Here is a 22158-nt window from a genome sequence, read left to right as displayed (position 1 = left end):
AAATAAAATCTAGGTTTTGACATGCCAGCTATTTTAGGAAAAGTGACTTTTTTCCATTGTCCCTGGGTCTGAAACAGGGAACACCACTGCTCCAAAGCCACCCTGCAGCTGCAGCTTTATACACAATGCCAGCCTGTGCCACCCCTGCGACTCACAGCCGGCAGGTGACACGGGACCTTCCCCGTCCCCAGGCGTTCCCCAGGCCACAGCCAACGTGGCTCATGCCTCACAGCCCCTCTGCAGCCTGCGCTCAGCCTGTGCCGTGCCCCTGGGCCAAGGCCAGCCCCAGGCCCTCCCTGGCACCCTGGGCTGCCCAGGGCACAGAGCACCCCCGGGTGGGCACAGAGCACCCCCGGGTGGGCACAGAGCGTCCCCGGGTGGGCACAGAGCACCCCCGGGTGGGCACAGAGCGTCCCCGGGTGGGCACAGAGCACCCCCGGGTGGGCACAGAGCATCCCCGGGTGGGCACAGAGCACCCCCGGGTGGGCACAGAGCACCCCCGGGTGCCGCTCCGTTCCCAGCTCCCTGCCCTGCACCCGGCTGCCGAGGGGAGACACCAGCTGCACCTCCTCTGTGGCTCCTCTGAGAGCAGAGCTCGCCTCCAAGGGCAGATTTCACACTGCCAAGGGCAGCTGTCCTGCTGTGTCCCCCGGCTGTGCTCTCTGCTAGGGGACATCCCCAGAGCGCTGCCCAGGGCCCCCTTTAAATAAAGTCCTGCCCTATAACCCTTTCTGCCTCTCCCAGAAGATAAAACTGTAATGAGGAATATTTCCTTGAGTTACTGTTTATTTAGCATCATTTTACAGCTCTGTTGGCCTAAGCTGTGTATTTTTAGTGTCTCAGATTGCTTCTTCCATCTAGAGAAATAACAGTGAGTGCACAACGTGCTGGAAAAACAAACAGTTTTACTGCTGGCTTTCTGGGAGCTTTTGGTAAATAGCTGCACCTGGTTCCAAGTGCACTTTGTTCTAAGGTGCTGGTAGTACCTGCCTGGTGCCGTGCTCCCTGAGGCTGTTAATTAAGAACGTTGTGTTTTATTGGTGCTTGCAGCTGGGGCTGTGCTGTGAGCCCGTGAATGAATGGCGCCCCTAGAGAATATTATTATTTCTCCTAGAATCCAAATTGAAGAAGTATGTGAATAATAGAGGCAGACACTCCAACACCGCTCAGTTTATCCGATCCGTTTCTAGAAAGTCATATTGTCCAGCTGAGAGTACACCAGTGATGCAAAATTGCCAAGGTGGTGAGCTATTTCAGGATATTCCAAACCCAAGCAATAACATCTTGGTGCTGCTGTGATGGATTTATTGAGTGCTAATCCTTCTGCACTCCCCTGTCCTGCAGTCAATGAGCAGCTGTCCTCTGAGAAGCTCAGGAGCCTTTAGCACCTGTCATCCTGATGACTCCAAATCTCTCTTTAATGGTGCGAGCCTCAGGAAGGGTTTGCACCTGCCTGAGAGTATGAAATTTTAAGAGTGCCCCTTTCCCAGGAAGCTCCCCGAATGCTAATAACAGGAGGGGGACAAGAGGGCAGTGGGAAGAGCTTTGGAAGTCTGCTGGTCTGCACTGAAGCTGGATCCCACAGGTAACACCTCCACATTGCCTTTGACCTTCACCGTTTTAGTGCTGCTGATATAAACACCCTGCTCCACACAGACCTCCTGGTACCATCCAACACATCTAAAGAGAGCAGATTTGACAGTTCAAGCACTTTTGCAGCCTTCCCCCTGCAGTGGGGGAAGCATTTGCTCAGAAATCCCAACCACAGCCCTGCTCTTATCCCTATATTTAGGCTGGTTTGGTCATTTGGAGTGCAGCGTGCACTGCTCACCTCAAGCAGCGAATAACCTGCTCCCACCACACTCTGCACCTCTCCAGAGGCTTCTCCAGGAGCCTTGCTGCCTGCATGGGACCGGGCAATGACCCCAGTCTGCCCTGGCAGCCCGGTGAGGAGCCCTGCGGACAGCTGCCCCGGGCAAAGGAGAGGACTTGGTGCTTTCCCTGCAGCACAGAGTCAAGTTGAGGGCTCAGCTCGAGCCCTGCAGAAATGCTGGCACTGTGGGGAGGCTCTGGGGATGAAGACATGGGGGCACCATCAGTGCAGAGCTTCCTCAGGCCTTTACCAGGCACGGAGTGCTGTTCGTGGGCACAGAGCATCCCAGTGCCCGCCTGCCACCTCCCCTGAAATGTCACAAACCACCAGAGAGCTCTGTAAGGAGCAGGGGAAGCACAAACCAGACCAGAGCACAAGCCCTAGCATTAACGCTGCTACACCATCCACTGCTGAACCCAAAGAAACCATTTTTATTTCCTTTTTTCTTGCCTGAAGGTATCGGACAATCCCATGGCAACCAGCCTTTCAGCGTGGCTGTCATTTGGCCAATACAGCTTAAGCCATCAATCATAAAACCAGTCCTTTCACCTAATCTGCTCCTTTCCAAAGAAGCCATTTGGCCTGTACAGATGCTGTAAAACTGCCCCCGACCGAGTTATTTTGGAATGATGTGCAGGGGGTCACAGAGCTCAGAATCTTTTGCTGCATGAGACTTCCATCCAGCCCTAGGGAGTGCCTCAGTCACAGACACAGCACAGCCCCTGCAGCCCAGTCCCCACGGCTTCAGACACACAGCGGAGGATTAAACTGTCCCGCAGCACACAGAAACACAGCCTGGGGAGGCCCCGAAAGCTGGGGAGGTAAAGCCAAGCCCTGGCTTCCCCCAGCCCCACGTGTACCCGGGGAGCCTCAGCAAGAGCCCAGGGAGCCCCTGTCCCTGCCCGAGGGGCCGCAGCCCCTTGCTGCTGGGAAAAGAACACAATCCCACACCAAGGCAAAGGAAGCCACGCTGGTTGTGTTGTTAAGGACTGTGTTTCCAGGATTGCTGCCTGACCAGCACTGTGTTTCCCAAACGAGAGAGAAAGGGCAGAGAAATCTCATTAACGACAGGACAAACAACCCAGCAGTGCAACAGGGCTTGCTTCAAGCTCAGATCCTGACAGTGACAGATTTTAATGTGCCAGCACACGAGGTCGTTGGTCATTAATTAGAAACAAATTTTATATTGTGACCCTACCAACAGAGGCTGGGGGCTCCCAATGCCCAAACTCCCCCACACACGAGCACGGTGAGGAAAGGGAGGGATTCACTCCGAGGGTGATAATGAGCATGGATTTCAGATGTGAGCGAGTGCTCGAGATGAAAATCTGTGCTCAGATCCAGGGCTGGGAATGGCATTGGCATGACCCATAAAATGGGTCAGTTTCTCCACCCTCTCTGCATTTTTCTTTAATTCCTTCATTACGTTTCAATGTTTTGGAAGCGGGGAGTTGCAAATGAATGCCCAAGAGGTGACCTGGGGGAGAATGCTGAAAAATTGCAGCTCTGGGCAATGGAGGGGTGGTAACTCCTGCGCTCACCTCCGGAGGGGAACACCTGGAGCAGGGGGAGAGCAAATGACACCAACGCGGCTCCAAGAAAAGCCATAAGAGAAGAAAATGAAATGGTGGCTTCACGCAGCATTTCAGGACAGGAGGCAAATACTGAGGCAACTTGATCCACCCTCATCCGCTCTCCTGCCCGTCTGGGGCAGGGCCAAAGGGGACCCTGCTGGGAGGGTTTAGGGATAAATCCATGTGGCACCTCTGGGCCATGCAGACCCCAGGCAGGGTCAGCAGACACCCAGCTCTCCCCTGGCACAGATCCCCTGCAGCAGAGCCCAGCACAGCTTCAGTCAGCTTGGGGGGGATGCACTCCCTGAGTGAGCCTCCGTGGACATGTCTGGCTGAATTAATTAGGCTGGAATAAATAAGCAGCAGGGAAATTGTGTTCAGAGCTTTGGTGTAGGTATTTGCAGCTGAACACAACCACAGCCTCACACAAACACGGCACAGAGAGCAGGAGACCACTGCTCAGTGTCAACAGATGTGGATTCTCCAGCAACCTCTTCATCCCAGTGTAGGCAGAAACTCTGGCAAACACTGGCTGTCTTTACGGTCATCAGTGCAGAAAGGCTCAGTGCCAGCTACCTAGAGGCTTTCCACGTGCTGGGGAGGTGCTGCTCTCCCAAATTTGGCGAATCACTCTGCCTCCCTTCCACACGATCTGCAGGGCCATAGCTTTCCAGCACGGCCTCCCCGGGAAGGTCTCTCTGAGCAGACAGCAGGCTCTCGTGCTCACAGGCTAGCACACAAGCATGCACCAGGACACTGTCCAGAAGGAAAACAGAGCCCAGGATGCATATTAATTACTGCTGGCACAAAGCCCAGGCGAGGTTGCTGCCCCACAGCCAGGCTATAAATCTGTCCAAATAGGATTCTGACCACGTCTGCCTTGTTTACATTACTAAATTTTATGGCCATGTGATTCTTCACCTGGAGAGGAGGAGTACCCTTGCACAGCCAGTTAAGGGCTCAGATTTATCACCTGGTGAGAAGGGCCTGGCTGTTCCCTGGCTGGGCAGTGCCCGTGGCTGCAGCACTCCCTGGGACCCCCCAGCCCCTGCTCAAGCTCCTGGAGAAGTTCTGTGCCTTTGTTTTCCCCAGCAGAAGCTTCGAGCCCCCTCCAGGCTGCGGAGCTAAGCGAGCTCCTGCAGGGACGCCCCACCCTGCGTGCTGGGAGAAGCCACGGCCAGCTTTCAGAGGATCTCTGCTGTCAGAGGGGCTGCTGTGCACTTCGGGAGGATCCTTGCCAAAAGAAGCTCGCGCCCCTCTCTTGCGATGAGACTGGCTCTGCATGCCTGCAGCACAGAGAAGCAAATGTTGCTTTCACCAGGGAGGGGAAAGACTCGAGCTGAATGCGTGGTGGCAGACTGATTGCTGAATTACAGAAAAAAGCAGATTTCCTTCCCTGTGTCAGGCCTTTCTCACAGCTCCTGGGCCCAGCACTGTCACAGTCACAGGCACAAAAAGCAGATGACAAGAAAGTGTCCAAACAGACAAAAACATAAAATAAAATTTGGATTGTTAAACATCTGTTCCACAGAAACAAATCTCTGTAGGCTTCTTGGATGTTCCAGATGCCACATTAACCTGAAGGACTCAAAAATTTTAACTGGAGGAGGAAAATGTCCCTATTTTTATAGAAACTTCATCATCACGTGCTCCTGGCCTCCTCAGTGGAATGGGTGCTCCCCTTTGCTGCACGCTCAGTGCCAGAGGCTGCTCAGGGCTTGCTGGCTTTGAGGAGATCGCTCAAATGCTGAGTTTTGTGTGTGCTGAAGCTTCCCACTCTTAGCAAGGGGTTCATTTTGCCTCCAGGCAGGTCCAGCTGCAGGGTGAGCTGGATCAGAGCCCTGGGGCAGAGAGGGGGATCAGCTCTGTGTGACACTTGCTCTGAAGAGGGGGCTGTGGAAAGGGGGGGGGAAGGCATCTTCCACCCCTTGTTATTACACAAACACAGAGCTCCAAAAATCTTCATTCTGTACTGTGTCCCAAAGGAAACCATTTGAAATAATCCATATTCATTGGAGTTTTTAATCCCTCACAAACCAGAATTCAGCAGGCAGCTAATGAAGAAGACAATTATGCAGCACTTCACACAAAGAGCAAACCAGAACAGGTGCAAAGGCTGGAGCCTTGCCACGGTTGCTCTGTTCCTTGGCACAGGGATTGGTGCTTTACTTGAAACATATTCACACATCCCAGCAGTTTAGGGACTCAGCCTGAGAGGAAAGGGGGGACACTGGAGATGAATCATTAGCTGCTGACCACCTAGGATACTAAACCAGAAAGGAGACAGCTGGCCAAAGTCAGCTTTCTTTGTGCTCCTTCTGAGGGGCACAGGCAGAAATGGGGAGCACCAGCAGGGCACTGAACACTCAGACTGCCCCTTGAATTAGGCTCTGATGTACAAGCACAGGGCAAAGGAGTGGTGCCCAAAGGATTTATGTCCAACCAGACAAGGATGGGAGAAGCAAAGGCAGATTTTCCATCTCTCAAAGGCAAAGAGAGATTTTTGCAGATGTTGGTCAGAGGCGCAAGAGACTAAAAATCCCCTCCTGGTGTGGGAAACTCAGAGCAAAGCCATGCCCCAGAGGTGCCAGGAGCAGCCGTGGCATGCCCAGGGCTGTCCCCTCCCTCCCTCTGGGGGGACACCAACCAGAGCAGTGCCACGGAGCTGAGTTCAAGCACACAGAGCCACTGGACTCGCCAGAAACAGCCTGGGAAAGAGCAGCAGGGAAGGCAGTGGTGAAGGACCTTTACTGAAAGAAACAGCCTTTTTAACAGGGGGTTCCAGTGTACTTTTAATGCAAAAGATAATTTTTGTCAGCAGGAGGGAGGAGCCTTAGCCAGTGTTATGGCTCATTCCCCTGGCAAGTGCTGAGGAAAAGAACTGTTCCAACAGGTAGGTGATAATACAGGGAATAAGTGACAATGAGAGAGCAAAGATATGAACTGCTTAAGGACCTGGTGGAAAAGGAAAAAAGAATAAATTCAGGAAGAGACGTAGTTTCTGCCAGGATAACGAATTACAAGCAGAAAGGTGCTGATTTGCTGACCATTTCCACACACAACTCACAATTATCCTGCTTTTACACACACCGGTTGTGCAACTGCTTGTATAAACTTCAAGACACATTCACACGTTCCTGATTTGCAGGTGAAGTCACAGCAGGTGTGGGCACAGCCCCCCTTCCCTTGCACAGCCCCAGAGGAGGCAGGAGGGGATGCCAGTGCCCGGCAGGAGCTCTGGGATCTGCTGAGAGCAGCAGCCCCGGGGCGGGCACGGGCACAGGGACAGCCAGGGGCTGGATGTGCCCCTGCCCCAGGGCTGCCCCAGCTCCAGCCCTGCTGGACACAGCCCCCAGCCAGCTCGGAGCCGTGCCCTGGGGGAACAGGCCGGGCTGCTGATGGCATCAGCAATCAGGGACACCAATCCCACACCTTTGCGCAGCAGCTGTGGCTTTCTCTGTGAAACGTATTTATTGCTCGTTTTGGGGCAGCATACACGAGCTGTGAGTCAAGACCCTGCTGTACTTAGTGCTATATAAACACAGAACAAAAAGACAGAACTTCCTACAAAGAGTTTATGGATTAAATTAATTACATCCATAACTCCTGGAAGTGGCATTGCCATGCTCGAGTTATCTGGACCATGAAGCAAATTTTCCAGAAGACAGTGCAAACTAAGATGTATTTCACAGCCACTTTACAGAAGCTCTTAAGAGCATCTTTAAAAATAACTATTAAGTCAAGTGGGTTTCATTCCTGGCCATTCATTCATAGCTGGAAACATCATCAGATGTGTTCTTGAGCTTGATGAACATGCGGAAATAATGCAATTGCATTATGAACACTGCCCCAGCATTCAGCAGGGAGAAAAGAGAGGCCAAAGGCCCCTCTGCTGAGACCCGCTGCACTTGCCTAGCATGATGGAATCTGATATTCGAGCAGGCATGTGCTGGAGCTTTGGCCAGGGCTGCAGATGTTAAATGAGACCCTTCCCTGGGATTGCAGGAAGTCTAAAGTTACACCTCTGGAATAACACTGTGTGCAAACACAGACAGAGAGAGCACCAACATGCCAATTATCAACATGCACTCGGACACCTGATGTGCTCTAGAATGCAGCACATCTTATGTTTGGGAGGAATATCTGAAATATCTCCTGATCAGGACAGCCCAAAGTGTCCTGCCCTGCTGTGCACAGACAGGAACCTGGAGCCAGGAAGGGTGAGGGCACACATGATGAGTGTCTGTCAGCACCTCGGGTGGCACGAAGAATGCACGAGGCTTTTGGCCCTCAGAAACTCCCTTTGACAGCATCTGCTTTGGCCAAGGCAGGGCAGTAGGGCTCTGACCAGCAGGAATTCATCATAATTCCTGGACTACACTTCGTCTGCCTCAAATTTACCTTAAGGATCAAAATAACAGTAAGTGGGATCCAATATACCTGGAGTTACCAAGCCCACCTCTTCATCAAAATAAACCAAAAGGAAATGCCAAATGCCAGTCACTCACTCGGCATCTCCTCCACGAGGAGAAATTAGGGGTCGATGTGTCGGAGCTCTCGTGGTGCCCCGGGGTGTCCAGCCCTCCTGGGGAACTGAGCCCAGCCATGTCCTGGCAGCCTGCCCCAACACCACCAGCCCCTCTCCGAGGGCACCCCAAAACCTGGCAGGTCCTTCCCAGAGCAGGCCCAGCCCAGCTGCCTCTCAGGAACACTCAGCACCTTCCCAAGACACGGCTCCTCTCAGCTGAGCGCTGCCAAACCTGCTGAGGCAGTCAGAGCTCACCTGGGGAAGACCAGAGGCTCAGAATGACAAGAGTGTGGTGAGTGCCCCGAGTTTAACTCGGCAGCCTGGCAATGGGCGTGAGCTACAGCTGCAAACTGAGCGGGCATCTGCTGGCAGAACATTGGTGCTCATTTGCTTTTCATCCCTGGCAAAAGCTGTTCCTAAGGGGCGCCGGCCAAGGTGACCAGACAGAGATGCTCCAGCAGCTGGGGCCAAGGACTGAGAGCAAAGAACCAGGGAGAGCTCTGCAGCCTGCCTCTGCAGGACTTCCTGAGGCTCCTCCTTGAGCAGAAGAGAAGGAGCAGCGTTATGTGGGCACACCATGAGACCTGTGACGTGCCCTGGGTGGTCAGCTGAGGCCTCAAGAGACCCTCTGTGGGACACTGCGTGTGCCTGCTGGCCCCCTGCAGCCCCTCCTGCCAGGGTGACAACAGCGGCTCTCCTGCAGCGAGGACCAGGCCATCCCATTGCTGAGGCTGCTGCCACAGCCCTGCTGCCCTCCCCCAGGACACAGGCTCTGCTGCCAACCACAGCTTTCCTCTTGCCAGCAGAGAAAATTCTGCATTGGTCAAGGAAATCTCCTGTCTGCTGCGTCCAGCCTGTGCCCAGCGCCCCAGGGCTCCAAGGAAGGGCTCTGATGCCCTGGCAGGGAAACTGCTGGGTTCACACAAAGCCCAGCCACGGAACCAGGGCACCTGCTCCAGCCTGCTTTGCCTTTCTGTACCAGCTGTGCTCTTGCCTGTCCCTGGGAGATTTTCTTATTTACTGTGTCTTCTGCACTGTCATATTTCAGTGCAGATTGATAGCAAGAGTTACTGCACCAGGCAGGCGTGAGGATTACTTAATTAATGTTTGTGAAGCACTTTTAGATCCTCACATGAAAGCAGCTAGGAAACGCAACATATAATTATTATGTATTATTAATAAACTTCTGGCACATTGACAGGAGGGAAGACAACGCTTCTTTTTTTTTATCCTTTTATTTTCTAAAAAGATTCAACTTTTATGCTATGAAGGGCAGATTTCCCAAAAATTCACAGGGAGGTAAACAAGGAGTGAAAGCTCCTTATTCCACTGGGAAAGCAGAGAGCAAACACTGCCTGAGGAGCGAGTTCCACCCCTCGTCAGCCCAGACACTTGAGGAATCCATGGTTTTTGAGAGTAGCCAGTTATGGAGAAGTGCAGGGGTGCTGCTAACAGTGGAAGTGGTCAAACGCAGCAATTACAAGAAGCAGAGAGTTTGTTTAGTGTGTGGTCACTATGGCTGACAAAAGCATGCGCTGCAGAAGCAGTGAAGTGTGCAGAGCAGGAGATGGACATTTTCAAACAAACAGAAGAACCACAGCTGTGTGAACCAAGTTTTTCAGAGCTGGGAAAGTGCCAGACACAAACCCAGTTCCCAGAAATACAAAAAACCCAATCTCAGATGGATTCCTAGGCAGTTTCACAGAAGGGGTCAGCTCTCACGTATTCCAGCTGCTGCTTGAACATTTATGGCTGGGATCCAGCTGCACCAGGGAAAAGGGGGCCCAGAGATTAGGGGCGAATTACAGCTCTGCCCTTTCTCCATCACAGACCCTGAGAAGCCTCTGCACCCTCTCCAAACAAAGCAGGACAATCCCACTGCTCTACCTGGCAGGGCAGCTGGGAGGACAAACAGCCAGGGTGGACAGACAGCAAAGCTCTGCAGAGAAGGACAGGAGAAGAGCAGACACGGGGACACAGAAGGGTCCTCAGGGAGCCAAGCTGCTGCTCCTGGTGCCTTGTGCCACTACACATTTCCATTCCTGTTTTTGCTGCCTTTGGATGCTGTTGAACCACCCAAGCAAAGCTCAGCTGGCACATGGAAAGCGTTCCTTGCCATGGGAAGGGTGCTTTCAGTAGTTCCTGCCCCTACAGAAGATTTTCAATGCTGACACTGCCACAGACCTCTTTGCTCACACCATTTTTAGCAAAAGGAGGGTTTTTTAAGAGATGCCCACAAGGAATCTCGAATCTGAACAGTTGGTGAGCATAATCATGCTTCAGAAGCATTTTGCCTATCAGTACCAATGAGAGAGCATTTCTGGTGTTTATGCTGTTTATGTACTGCAAATGAGATTTACAGCTCCATTTTGTTCAAAAATGAACGAGAGCAAATGGACTTAAATAAAATAAAACAAAACTAATCTGTGCTTTTGGCTGGAGACTCTGCACGAATCCTAGTCCAAACAGTACTGAGTAAGTTCAACTCATAATAACAGGAGCTGATTATATACAGCAGAAAAAAAAAGAACTTTCAAATAAATTGTTCCTTCAATTTGCTTTGACTGCTCACCAGCTTTTGTTAGGGACACAGGTTTTTAATCAGATGGGACAGATACCTGATGGATGCTATCAATGTTTGTTGAACACCAACAAGAGCTTGGTTTTGGCTTTGCTGTTCATTTCTCTTGCCCAAGCACACAACCAAGAGCCCGAGTGCTGAGCTAAGGCCACCTTCCCCCTCTGCAGTGCCAGCAGCTCAGGGCAGGGTCACAAATCCTCCACAGCCCCGGACCAATAGCCCACATCACTGGAGCAGAATAACTGCAAGCCTCAGCACAACCTCACAGGAATCACAATGGGACTGGGAGAGACCCAGCCCAGGGAAAGGGGGAACACACCAAAAAACGCAAAAACGTCCTCAAGGCCAGGCTGGAAGAGCTCCCAGGCTACCCAAGCCATGCTCCGAGCTCTCCTGCTGCCAAAGGTGGCAGCTGGGGTGTCTGAGGAGGCACTGCTCCTGGTGAGGAACACTGGCGTCTCTCACTGCACTTGCTGTGCTCAAAGCAGAGCTGGTTGCACAGATCAGCTCTTCACTGAAAGTGAATAACTTCCTCACAGAGGTTAAGTTTGGTGAAAAGGAGCCCCCGCACGGACGGGGTTTATGTTTGTAGGTTTATGTTGTTCATACATCTCGAGGTACAGTGCAGCAGTTATGCACGGCGCCTTATCCGGGCATTTCACTGTGTGTCAGTCCAACATCTGCACTGCCTTGCTGCCCAAAACCCTTGAGCAGCATCCCCTCCCTGGAGCCAGAGCTGCACGGAAACACCCCAGAACAGACCTTCTGCTTTAGAGGAAAGCCTTCTCTTTTTCTGTAACCACCCATCCTCAAACCTGACGAAGGTTTGCAGCGCTTTCCCGTGCAGGCTGGGCTCCTTTCAGTGGGAGTGCTGGTGCTTGAACAGCAGGCGGGCTAATTTCCCTCTCCATCCCCAGAGATAAGCTGTGAGAGGGCTGCCAGCCCCCTTCCCTCTGCAGGATCCCCTGGTGGGCAGTGCCAGGGACCTCGGGAAGCTCATCCAGACCATGAAAATGTGCTGGTGACACCGGGAAGCCAGGGTCCCCCAGCCCTGCCCAGCCTTCCTCACTGACCTTGGGCAATGGTCAGCTCCTCACTCTAAGATGGGGATAATACACATATCACAGGTTTGTCCTGGCCTTAACTAATCCATCTTTTCAAAGCACTCCGAGAGCTTTGCTTGATGAGCGCAGACATTATAATACTCATCTGTTCCCAATACATGCACCGGGAGTCTTACCCTCCTCAGAAGCACGTCTGGGGCTGCTGGTGTCACTGGGGACCTAGAAAATAAATCTGCTTGGGAATCTAGTGCTTGGGGAGGGGCCGTGGCCAGGCCCCAGGGCACAGTGCTTACCTCAGCCCTCTCCCAGTCTGGCCCTACAATAAAGGGTAGAATTTCTCATTAGAAATCACAGCAAGGCGTTCTTGTAAACACGTTCAGCAGGTGCCAGGCTGTGTAGGAGACAGGAGAGGCCAGAAGAGAAGCTAGGACAGTGGGGAGAAAGCAGAGGCCAGGCCAGCTCAGGGGGAAGCTCTCCACAAGGCTTACGACTGCTGTGGTGAGCAGCTGGGAGCGCCGGGAGGGAAACACGAGGCTGCTGCCCCAGGGACTGAGCTCAGGGAGAGCTCAGGATGGAGAGTGCCAAGGCTAAAGCAGCTGGGGCAGGGCGTGTCACCGGCCCCTCGGTGCCTGGCCCAGCAGCGGGAGCCCATTGTCCCCCTGGCCCCAGAGCAGCCCAGCCCCAGCTGCTGCTCCCAGCCCTGGGGCAGCCCCGGGAAACCAGCGGGAGGGAGCTGAGCCTCTGGCTGACCTGGGAGCCAAACCACACACCTCCCACCGTATCTGATCCTCGTCTGCCTGAGCGTGACAACACGGATGTAGAGCTTCTTGGGAGAAGGCTGATGCTCATGCCTCGCTCAAGAGCAGCGGCCCCAGTGGGCTCCTGCTGCTGCCAGGCCTCTCCACAGAGTAAATCACAGTGACTGTGTTTATTGTAAGAGCTAAGTGATCAGCTGCGAACTTTCTTTGACATAAATATTTTGCCATTAGCAATGACAAATAGCAACGCTCGTGTTGTAAAAGTAACAGTGGGTTATTCCTCTCCATGGGGGCATTCGCATCATGAGAAGTCAGAAGGAAATTGTGATTGGAGAAATGGGTACAGGGAAGACTGTGACAGCAAGGATATTTATCCACCGTGTAAGAAGAGTTAAGAGAAGAATGGATTTTTCCACAGAGCTCTGGAGTGCCTCTGCAGAGCCAGCTCTGGACACTGTGGTGGTGAGCACAGGGCAGGGCCTGGCCACCCGTGCAGGTGTGTGACACAGGGACCTGCCAGAGCCACACCTGCCCGTTGTGCACATCACACCACACCAGCAGATCCTGGGGGGGGTGGGCCCAGCACTTTTCTTCTGAATCCCATTTTTACTAAACCTGTGCAGTTACAGCTGAACAAAACAGGAATTTTCCATTGTTGCAACATTTTCTGCTTTTTGACTGGTGATGCTGGCACCTCAAACGCTGTCTGCTCTCAGGCTGAACAGGATGGAGAACACTGAGCAGCGAGGGGAATTAATTTCTCAGAGATTTTTTTTCCAAAGGTACAAATGAGAGCTGGTGCTTTAAAAATAGCATCAACTACACTTCTATAGCACACGTCCTCCAAGGAATCCAGCCCAAGCATGTAGGCTTGTCACTTCCCTCCAGGGGCAGGCAGCTCTCACGGATGCGGATGCTCAGGCAGCACCACAACCCCCTGCAGGCTCCCCTAGCAGGGAGCCACAGAGGAGTTAAAAATCCAGCCGTGTGCCAACATACACGTGTTCATGCATGCTGCTACTCCCCGGACTGGATGGAAAGCTTCAAACGAAACACAAGGCCCAGCAATTAACTTTCCTCTGCCAGGACTCTCTAGAGACCACAGAGCGGCAGGCTCGGATGGGAAGCAGCTGAACCCAAACCCTCCTCAGCAAGGAGTGCCAGGCAACTGCCTGCCTGGATCCATGGGCTGAAAGAACAGCTCTGGGGAGAGCAGCCCCTCTGACAGGCGAGGAGCCCGCCCGGGGAGCTCGGAACAAGCCTGTCCTTGGCAGAGGCAGCCCCTGCAGGAGGCAACGCCATGGGCCAGGCCGTGGCACAAGGACAACCAGCAAGCATCCTCAGAGCCAGGCAGGAGCCACGGGACAGCTGCCAGGCTGGCAGCTTCAGTAGGGTGACGCTGGGGGTTTTCTCCCCCAGCTGGGAAGGTGTGGAGGCTGTGATGGAGAGGAGCTCTGGGAACTGGCAGCACAGCAACACGCTGAGACAGAGGACACTGCAGGGAGCTAAACACAGGAATTAGGGCTCCCCAGACTAAAGGTTTAAGTCCACTGGAAAGACAAGACCCAGAAAGCAGCTGCAGGATGAAAAGAGATTGATCCAGAAGACACTTGTGTGCCCACAGGACAGGGCTGTGCTGGGAGCCCAGCGATAAGCTACAGACCAAAGTGGCAAATCCCTGAACCCAGGGGACAAGGCTTCGGAATGAGGCTCTGCTTTTGAGGATCTCTGAAGAGATGAGTTCATTCTGGATGAAGGGAAAAAGTCTCCTATATATAGCAAAAAAGCCAAGGCAGTAGCTGCATCACACTAAAAAAAGTTACAGATGGAGGCAAAATATGGGCAATGTGCCTTTAATAGTCAAAGTCAGCATGGGCCCTGTGGTGGGACCCTTGGAGACAGACAGGACACAGCCAAGATGTGACCCCTGCGATTCAGGAGAGGGGTTTCCTCTGCCAAATGCTAAATCCAGGCAGGTTGGGAGATGAATGAAAACTGCACACCATAAGGGAGGGCCAGGAATAGAAAGCCCATGTGGGGGAAGAACGCTCTAGATGTAGCAAACGCATCTCCAAGAGGCTTTTATCATTCTTATTTTGTCACTACTATCAACAATAATAAGAAAAGAGCTTACAGAGCATCCTCCCCAGTCCCTGAGCAATGCATCCAGAGATTAGCAGCAGAGAGCAGTGGGCAGCAGAGAAAAGCTGTTCAAGGAATGTAGAGGCATGCATAATGAGATTACCGAACTGGAGTTGCATGTTTTCAAGGATAAATGTGATATTACTGCACTGGCAAAGGCATAGCAGGAGCAGGGGAAAAGATGAGAAATAGCCTGTCAGAAGGGAGGGATCACTGCAGCTGAGCTCCCAACAGGACAGGGACAAGTGGGAAGTGGAGGCAGCGAGGAGGAAAGGAAGTGCACATCCTACTTGACATGCAGATATGCAGAGAAGCTTTTTGCAAAGTGGGTGATGTCATCGTGTTTTTCTCAGCCTTCAGGACAGCAAGAGAAAAATAGATGAAACCAGCACATGCAGAGGAGTCTGTAAGACGAGCAGACTTCCCCCCACACCCCATGCAACACTAATTGCTCAAATATTGATCGGAGAAATCATTTGTAAGGACTAAAGGAGGAAAAGAAATACTTTCCTCTTAAGAAGCAAAAGGCGCAATGTTCTTGCAGAGCTGCTGGAAAGGTCCAGGTGATCAGAGAATTTCCAGAGCCATAGATGCCAACCTAAGACGTTGAGCTGGTCTAATTTGTTATTTGTTCACACTGGAGAGCTCGGACAACTGCAGTCTTTTATTTTTCAGGATAGCACATGAAGTCTGGCTGGAACTACAGCTGGGCTGGCTCTCCCAAAGGCCAGGCAGCTGAGTGACCCGGGGGTCCCAGCTAGCCTTGGTCAGTGGAAAGCAGCAGCCTCAGAGGGGACCCTGGCGAGCCAGGACTGGCAGCTGAGCTGAGGGTGACAGGAACCAGCTGCCCAAGCTGAGCCTTGGCAAGGGAAGGAGCAACTAGGATTAAAAGCCCAAACCAGAATGCTGGAGCTGTCTAACCACTACTGCCCTGGCATGGACACTATGCCCGAGGACAGGCAGCAGTTCTGGCTGGCTTCTGGAGAGCTGCTTTGCTTTCCTGACAAAAGGAAAACTGCCATGCAACAAAGTGTGAGAGCTACTCCAGAAAATATCTGCACCTCGTCAGCTCCTAGAGTAAACCATGACAGAAGCGAGCACCAGAGTCCTCTGTGGTTAAAAATGGATGTTGTGAGTACACCAAAGTACATGAAGAATACTATTTAAAAAACAAAACCAAGAATCAACCACCAAACTATTAAGATAGACTGGGAGAATGATAAAAATAAGCGTGAACATGCAAAAACAGTGATTGCAGGAAGAGGAGAAAGCATCCACAAAGGCTGCAGTGAATGTTTGTCAGGGATATGCAGGCAAATAACCACAGGAAACGGGAGAATCAGATCCTTTGAAATATGCGCTAAGGTTAGGAGGAGATGAACACAGTTTTTTTTAATAACTGCCTGATACTTTTTCTCATTTGACAGGGGCCAGGTCCCTGGAGTGCTGCATTCTGTGCGCAGGGGTTTCCCTCCGGGCAGGCGAGTGCAGGGCAGCACAGAGCATCCCAGCCAGGGCACGGGGCTGAACTGGAGCCAGTCTGGGTGTGGGGTGCCCCTGGAGCTGTGCTGGGGTCTGGCAGCTCCCAGAGGGACAGCGGGGCCGGGCTGAGCCCAGGGAGAGCAGCACTGTCCCCTCCTGCTGCTGCGGGGGGACAGCCGGGGGACAGCAGCCCCACAGCCTCCTCTGCAAACCCGGGGCCTCTCAGGGAGTGGGAACTGGAAAACCCAGGAGGAATCTCTCCAGTCACGTACGGGCAAAGCCTCACACCTAAATGAGACCCTGCTTGCCACGATGGTTGGTTTAAAAGCCAGACAGGGTAATCAGAAGATACGGGTGAATCTCCAGAAAGCAACAAAACCTGAGGTCTGGGGGATTCTTCTTCTCTTGTTTGAATGCTATTTTACAACCTGAGGTATGCTAGATATTGTCCCATTTAAATAATTTTTAAACATCCATAAAAAACAAAACCAACAAAAAGCATCCAAGAATAAAAAAAAAAAAAAAAAAGGCAAACCCAAATCCATGAAAACCAAGCAAATAAAAACCACGTCTGTCTGTTTAACTGGTCCCAGTATAACCCCGGAGTAAGCTGCTGTGGATGGGTGAGGCGCAGTGCTGAGCAGAAAATGTTCAAACACAGCCAGTGCTGACAGCCAAGGACCCTGCTTTGGCCAGGGGAGAACCTGCACCTGTACCCATTTTCTGGACTCCTTAAAGAGAACGTGAAGGTATCTTGTATCTGCCACATGGAAAACCCTTTGCTCTGAGTGGAACGAGTCTGACGAGAAAAAATAAACAAGAGTAGCTCAGATTTCCTCAACAGGGGTTTTAGGACCTTGCGTGGCATTAACCCTCACGACAGTTGACTTTGTTCCCTTTCCACAGGAGCAGCTGGAGCCCCCGGAGCTGGCAAAGCAGAGGGAGTCTGGCTTTGGGAGAGGTGAGAGAAGCTGCCAGGGCCCGTGGCCCCTGCACGAGCGCTGCTCTGAGCAGCCAGCCGGGCAGAGCTGGCCAGGAGCTGCCAGCCCAGCCAGGGGCTCCGGCTCAGCACTCACAGCCTGCCAGGGACACAGCTGCACAGGTCAGACAGCGGGCCAGGCTGCCAAGTGCCTTCCCCATGCCCTTCCGTCGGAGGCTGAAGGGTGAGTGCCACCTATTCAATATGTGGATTGGATTCTCGGGCAGGTGATCAAAGCTGAGGGCATCCTCTGGCACCAGGGAAAGGCAATCCACCAGCAGGGAGCAAATCGGATCAGGAACAGGCTTAGCAGAACTCTGTCCCTGCCTGCTAAGCTAATTGTTCATCGGGCCTGTTTGCCCTGCTAGCGCACGAGATGAGTGGGAACCTGCGTTTGGGAACTGCTGGAATATCTGAGGTTTGAGAACACGCAGCATCACTCTCATTGCAGTAATGAAGGCACAGAACGGCAGCTGTAAATGCTAAGGGTAATGATGCATTACCATTCCCTCTCAATTAATCCAGAGCCTGCAATGCCGGGTGCACTTACTCCGAGAATTTTCTCAGAAAATGAAGCTAGAGTATTTCATTTATAAATCACAAAAGACACTTATTTGGCAAGAATGACCCTTGCTCATATACAATAAATCATGAACATCAACAGTCTCTAATGGATTTTGAGTCAGTGCCACAGACAGCAAAGCCTGGGGCCTGTGTTTCAGGATTCCAGGACTGTGCCAAAGGAGCCTTATAAATTATTAATGTGTTCATCACGGTGTCATCTGTGCCACTGGAGAGATGGAGGCACTCTGGGGCTCTGTTTGACATTAAAAAAGTGATGATGGGTTCAGCAGGCAGACCATGCCTCCCCTTCCCATGCCGGGCTGAGCCAGTCCACACCTCACGAAATCCCCTCCCCAAAGTTTCACACGTGCTCTCGGTTCACGATGTGCAGCATTTAGAGAAGAGAAAAAAAGAGGTAAAGAAGTCTGTTTTCACAAGCAGCCCATCCAAGCCAGACTGCCAAGGGATGGAGCCAAGGTCTGCGTTTGCAGGTGCTGGTACAGAGAGAGGAGCATCACAGAGGCAGCCAGGGCTTCCTGAGACTTCTCTGCCATACAGTGAGGACGTGGGTACATGGAAAATTCAAGTTTTGGTCCCTACTGCTCAGTCTCTCATGCTTTTCAGTTATTCATCCCACAGTTTTCAACCTCTCCCCCTTCACTTTTGTCCCCATGGTTACTGAATCACTGTGTTCGCAGAGATTTTCCTCACCAAAGAAAATGTGACTAACATGAGGCAGCTAAATTATCAGAGCCAACTCTGACATTGGTTTCTCCCAACATGGATCTTAGCTTCAAAATGCCTTCAAGTAAATCTGTCCACTGGAACCAACTTCAGAGTAAGCAGCACTTCAGCTATTGACAGAGCTGCATCACTTGCCCAGGGAAGACTTTAAAAAGGCTGGAATCAGGCAAGGGATGAAATTCAAACACCAGCTTAGGCAGACACACAGCCTAGGAGTGCGTGATGCAAATAACTAGGAGACACATTTCACAACAAAAAAAATTCACTTAAGCCCTGGAATGGAAGGCATTATTTCCTCACTGCACCTGGATCTAGGAGTTCAAGCAGAAGTGGCTTCTTGAAAGCCAGTTTGGTTTAGCAGCGGAAGACTCACACGTTTTAGGCCCAAAGAAATCTCTATTACAAACTGCACCAACAGGCCAGTGGGTAACAAGTCTAAAAGGTCCAGCCACAGCAGCCTTTGCACGCTGACCCACTGCTGAGAGGAGCTTCTCCCACACTGAGCAGCCCAGGCTGCCCCAGGGACGCTCAAACCAGGTCCCTTCCAAACTACCAAGAAAACACCCAAAAAACCTTTGAAATTAATTTGTAGATGAGAGGCCTTCCTCTCCTTCACTCACAGCATCCACCCAGCCACAAGTGCCCGGACACTAGAGCAAGGGCAGCTCCCCAGCGAGCATCACCCGTCAGGAGCCAGCAGACAACAGAGATGTGGAGCGCTTACCTTGGCCGCTACGGAGGAGTTGGGCTTCTCCAGGAGGTCCCAGAGCTTTTTCCTTTTCTCAGCACAGCAAGTGTTATCGAATTCCTCCCCTTCCCTTTCCCTCAGGGTCTCTGCTTCTCTCTTCAGCTCCTCATTCATCTGCTCTTTCTTCTGGTGGTAGCGGGCCTGGCAGCAGGACTCCAGGTAGATCTCGTCCACCCCCCAGTAGTCCAGCTCCTGGCTGAAGGACAAGGCGCACATCTCCTCCATCATGTGCAGCTTGCCGGTGCGATAGAAGTTCAAGATAGAGGTGAATGCCCCGGGGTGCCTGTCGAAGAAGTACTCGTTCTCCTCCAGGTTGTAGTCGTCGCAGATCTCCATGAGGGAGTCGTGCGTGTTGCAGTCTCTGAGCTTACCCAGCCTGGTCCGCGGCAACCTGTCCAAGGTCCGCCAGAGAACCTCGTGGGCCAGCCCCCCCACGTTGAGCTTGACCCTCCGGGAGCAGGCCTTGCTCCTGACGATCTCGGTGGGGTCCGGAGGCAAAGAGGTAGTAGAGCGAGATCCATGCTTATTCATCCCCAGAGGCATCGCGGGTCCCGCTCGGGCTGCTGGCTGCTCGCTGCGGCGCGGGGCAGGGCGCGGGGCCGGCTCTGCTCACCTCTCGCTGCCCTCCATGCCCCGGAGCTGCAAGAGAGGCCGGCGTGGGTCCCCGCCCGCCGCGGGCGCGGGGGGGCGGCGGCGCTGTCCGCCCGCCGGTGCTGAACCGCGCCCGGCCCGGCGCCGAGCCCGGCCCGCTCCACGTGCGGCGCCGCTGCCGCCGAGCTCCCCCGGGCGGCGGCCGGGTCCCCCCGCCCCGCCGGGCCCCCGCCTCCGCCCGGGAGGGCCGCGGGGCTCGGGCACGGCCCCGAGAGCCTCTCCGGGAGCCGGGTCGGGCGCGGGGCTGCCCCGAGCCCCGAGAGGCGGTGAGCCCCGAGAGGCGCCGGGCCGCCGGGCGGGGATGCGCCGGCACCGGGCTCCCATCGCGGAGAGCCCGGCCCCGCCGGACCCAGACCCAGCGGCCCCCAGGGCTGCCCCCCGCCCGGCCCGGCCGTGTAGGCTGCGGAGGCTCTTAGTGACTCCAGCCTTAGAGATTTCCCGAGGAAAGAGCTGGGGCAGGGAAATGGGAGGATTTACAGCCACTCTAACGACGCGCTCTGCCTCTCTGGGCTGCCCAGGGACGCCCCCCTAGCCCCCCACACCGGCCTTTGCATAACCGGGAAAGCAACGAAAACGGGAATAAGAAAAAACCCCCGAGCCTGTCTCAGGGAGCCGGGCGGCTCCTGACAGCCCCGAGCACTGTTGCTTACACAAGATGGCACGAAGAGAAAGCCGGCGCAGCCTGGAGCGGCTCCCCCGTGCCCAGCCGGCACAGCTCGGGGCTCGGCCCCGCAGACCCAGGTCCCCCCAGCCCCAAAACCGGAGCCGCGCCGCTGCCTCCGCTCGCCGCACACGGGGAGAGGCTCCCGGGGCCCGGCCCGAGCCCAGCCCTCACCTACCTCCTCCTGCGGGCTCCCGGCGAGGCGGCGCGGGGCGTGCGGGGCCGAGGGCGGCTACATGCTGCGGCGGGGCGGGCGGCAGGGGCGGCCCCGCTCGCATCCCCCCCGGGCAGCCTCAAGGCGGAGGGATGGCGGCGGCGCTCCGGAGCCCAGGGGGAGGGGAAGGGAAACGAGGTAAATCGGCTCCCTCGGCAGGAAGCTTTCCAAGGCCTTCCCTCGGCTGCGGCTCCTCGCTCCTACCCGCGGCCGCCGCCGCGTCTGCGCCCGCCGCCCGGCGCCGTCCCCGGCGGGCACGCAGCGGAGCCCCGGCGCCGCCCGCCGCTGCCCCGGCCCGCCGAGCAACAAGTGCAGCCCGCGGCTCCGGCGCGGCCGTGCGCGGCTGTCCCGCGCGGGGCGGAGGGCTCGGGGCCGGGGCCGGGCAGCTCCACCGTGAGCCGGAGCCCAGCATTGCAGCGCGGGGCCGCTCCGCTCCGCCGGGCCCTCCCTGCGGCGGCGGGGCCGCTCGGCAGCTCCCGGGGCCGGCAGCCGTGAGAGCGGCGGCGGCGCCGAGCGCCCCGGGAGAGCGAGGAGCCGAGAGCCCGGGCAGCCCGGCAGGGCCCCGCCGCCTGCCCCGCGGCTCCGAGCCGAGCCGCGAGCAGCGGAGCTCGGGGAGGCTGCTCATCGCCCCGGCTGTGAGGGCGAGCGGGCCCTCGCCCCCACCCCGGCTGCCCCTCGCCGGAGGAACGAGCCCGCGACGATGGCTGCAGATATTTGCAGAAACAGATAGGAGCAGTGGATCCCTGCTCCCGATTAGGACTATAAATATAACGTAAAGCAGCATTTACTAACCTGAAAACACAGCAGAAACAGAGAAAACGTCGACTTTCCAGGCAGCAGCGCAGCAATGGAAGTATTCCTCTGCCAGGCTGTCCCTCTTGTCTCCTTCCCTCACTCCCACCAGGGAAAATGGCCCTGAGCAGCAGCCCGGAGCTCCATTAGTACCCACCAGGATCGCTCAACACAGTTCACCTGTTCGGACTGGTGTACCAGGGGTACACGGCTGTGCCCTTCTCTTGCCTTGCTTGCCCGTGGCACCTGGACTCTAGCGACAGCTCCTGAAACTGGAGCCCAGTGTCTGATTTTCTGTGATTAACTGGGAAAAAGGACCCCCAGCGCTGCTGCCCCCCATTATCTATGCTTCTCTCGCCCGTGACTGGCTCCTGATGCCCAGTGTTCTCAATGTCAGTGCTAGACTGTCATATTTGGTGTTTAAATGCCTACATCCTCCTGAGAGGTCGCTCTCTGAAATCCCAAGCAGTGCTTTTGTCCAGTGCTTCACACAACTGTATATCAGCTGTATATTTAGGAAGTTCTTACAAGGAGGTGGTCACTACCTTCCTTTTGGAGAAGAGTAAATTAAGGTATGGAAAAGCAAGATCACCCAGAAAGGGGTGGAAGGAAGAATTGGGAATTAAACCTGTTGGCCAGCTTCATCCCAGCCCAGGGCCCCTCCCGTGAGGTAACTCTCCTACCCCATGGGTGCTTCCAATGCAGGGCAGACATCAGGGCAATGCGGAGAGCACTTCAGCTCTCCTGTTGCTTTGTCATCATTGCTCCTCCACGGCCGACTTCACTCCTCTTACAACAGAGAC

General features: G+C 54.3%; 1 protein-coding gene across 3 annotated transcripts in view; it reads right to left on the bottom strand.

Moving 5' to 3' along the window:
• Positions 1-21940, bottom strand: part of KCNB1 (potassium voltage-gated channel subfamily B member 1) — an 89862-nt gene extending 67922 nt beyond the window's left edge. Inside the window, exons 1-2 of one of the 3 annotated variants that reach the window (XM_038159153.1) lie at positions 21356-21940; positions 19014-19676 (exon numbers count right to left, since the gene is read on the bottom strand). In XM_038159153.1, the coding sequence (XP_038015081.1) occupies positions 19014-19580 (567 nt within the window). In that variant the 5' untranslated portion in view covers positions 19581-19676; positions 21356-21940. The other 2 variants (XM_038159152.1, XM_038159154.1) reach the window with 2 other exon arrangements.
• Between the last annotated feature and the right edge of the window lie 218 nt (positions 21941-22158).

The sequence above is a fragment of the Motacilla alba genome, chromosome 20 (genome assembly GCF_015832195.1).
Source record: "Motacilla alba alba isolate MOTALB_02 chromosome 20, Motacilla_alba_V1.0_pri, whole genome shotgun sequence".
Classification (NCBI taxonomy): domain Eukaryota; kingdom Metazoa; phylum Chordata; class Aves; order Passeriformes; family Motacillidae; genus Motacilla; species Motacilla alba.
Note: the sequence above shows the minus strand (reverse complement) of the source record. Positions and strands in the feature narration are given on the sequence as shown.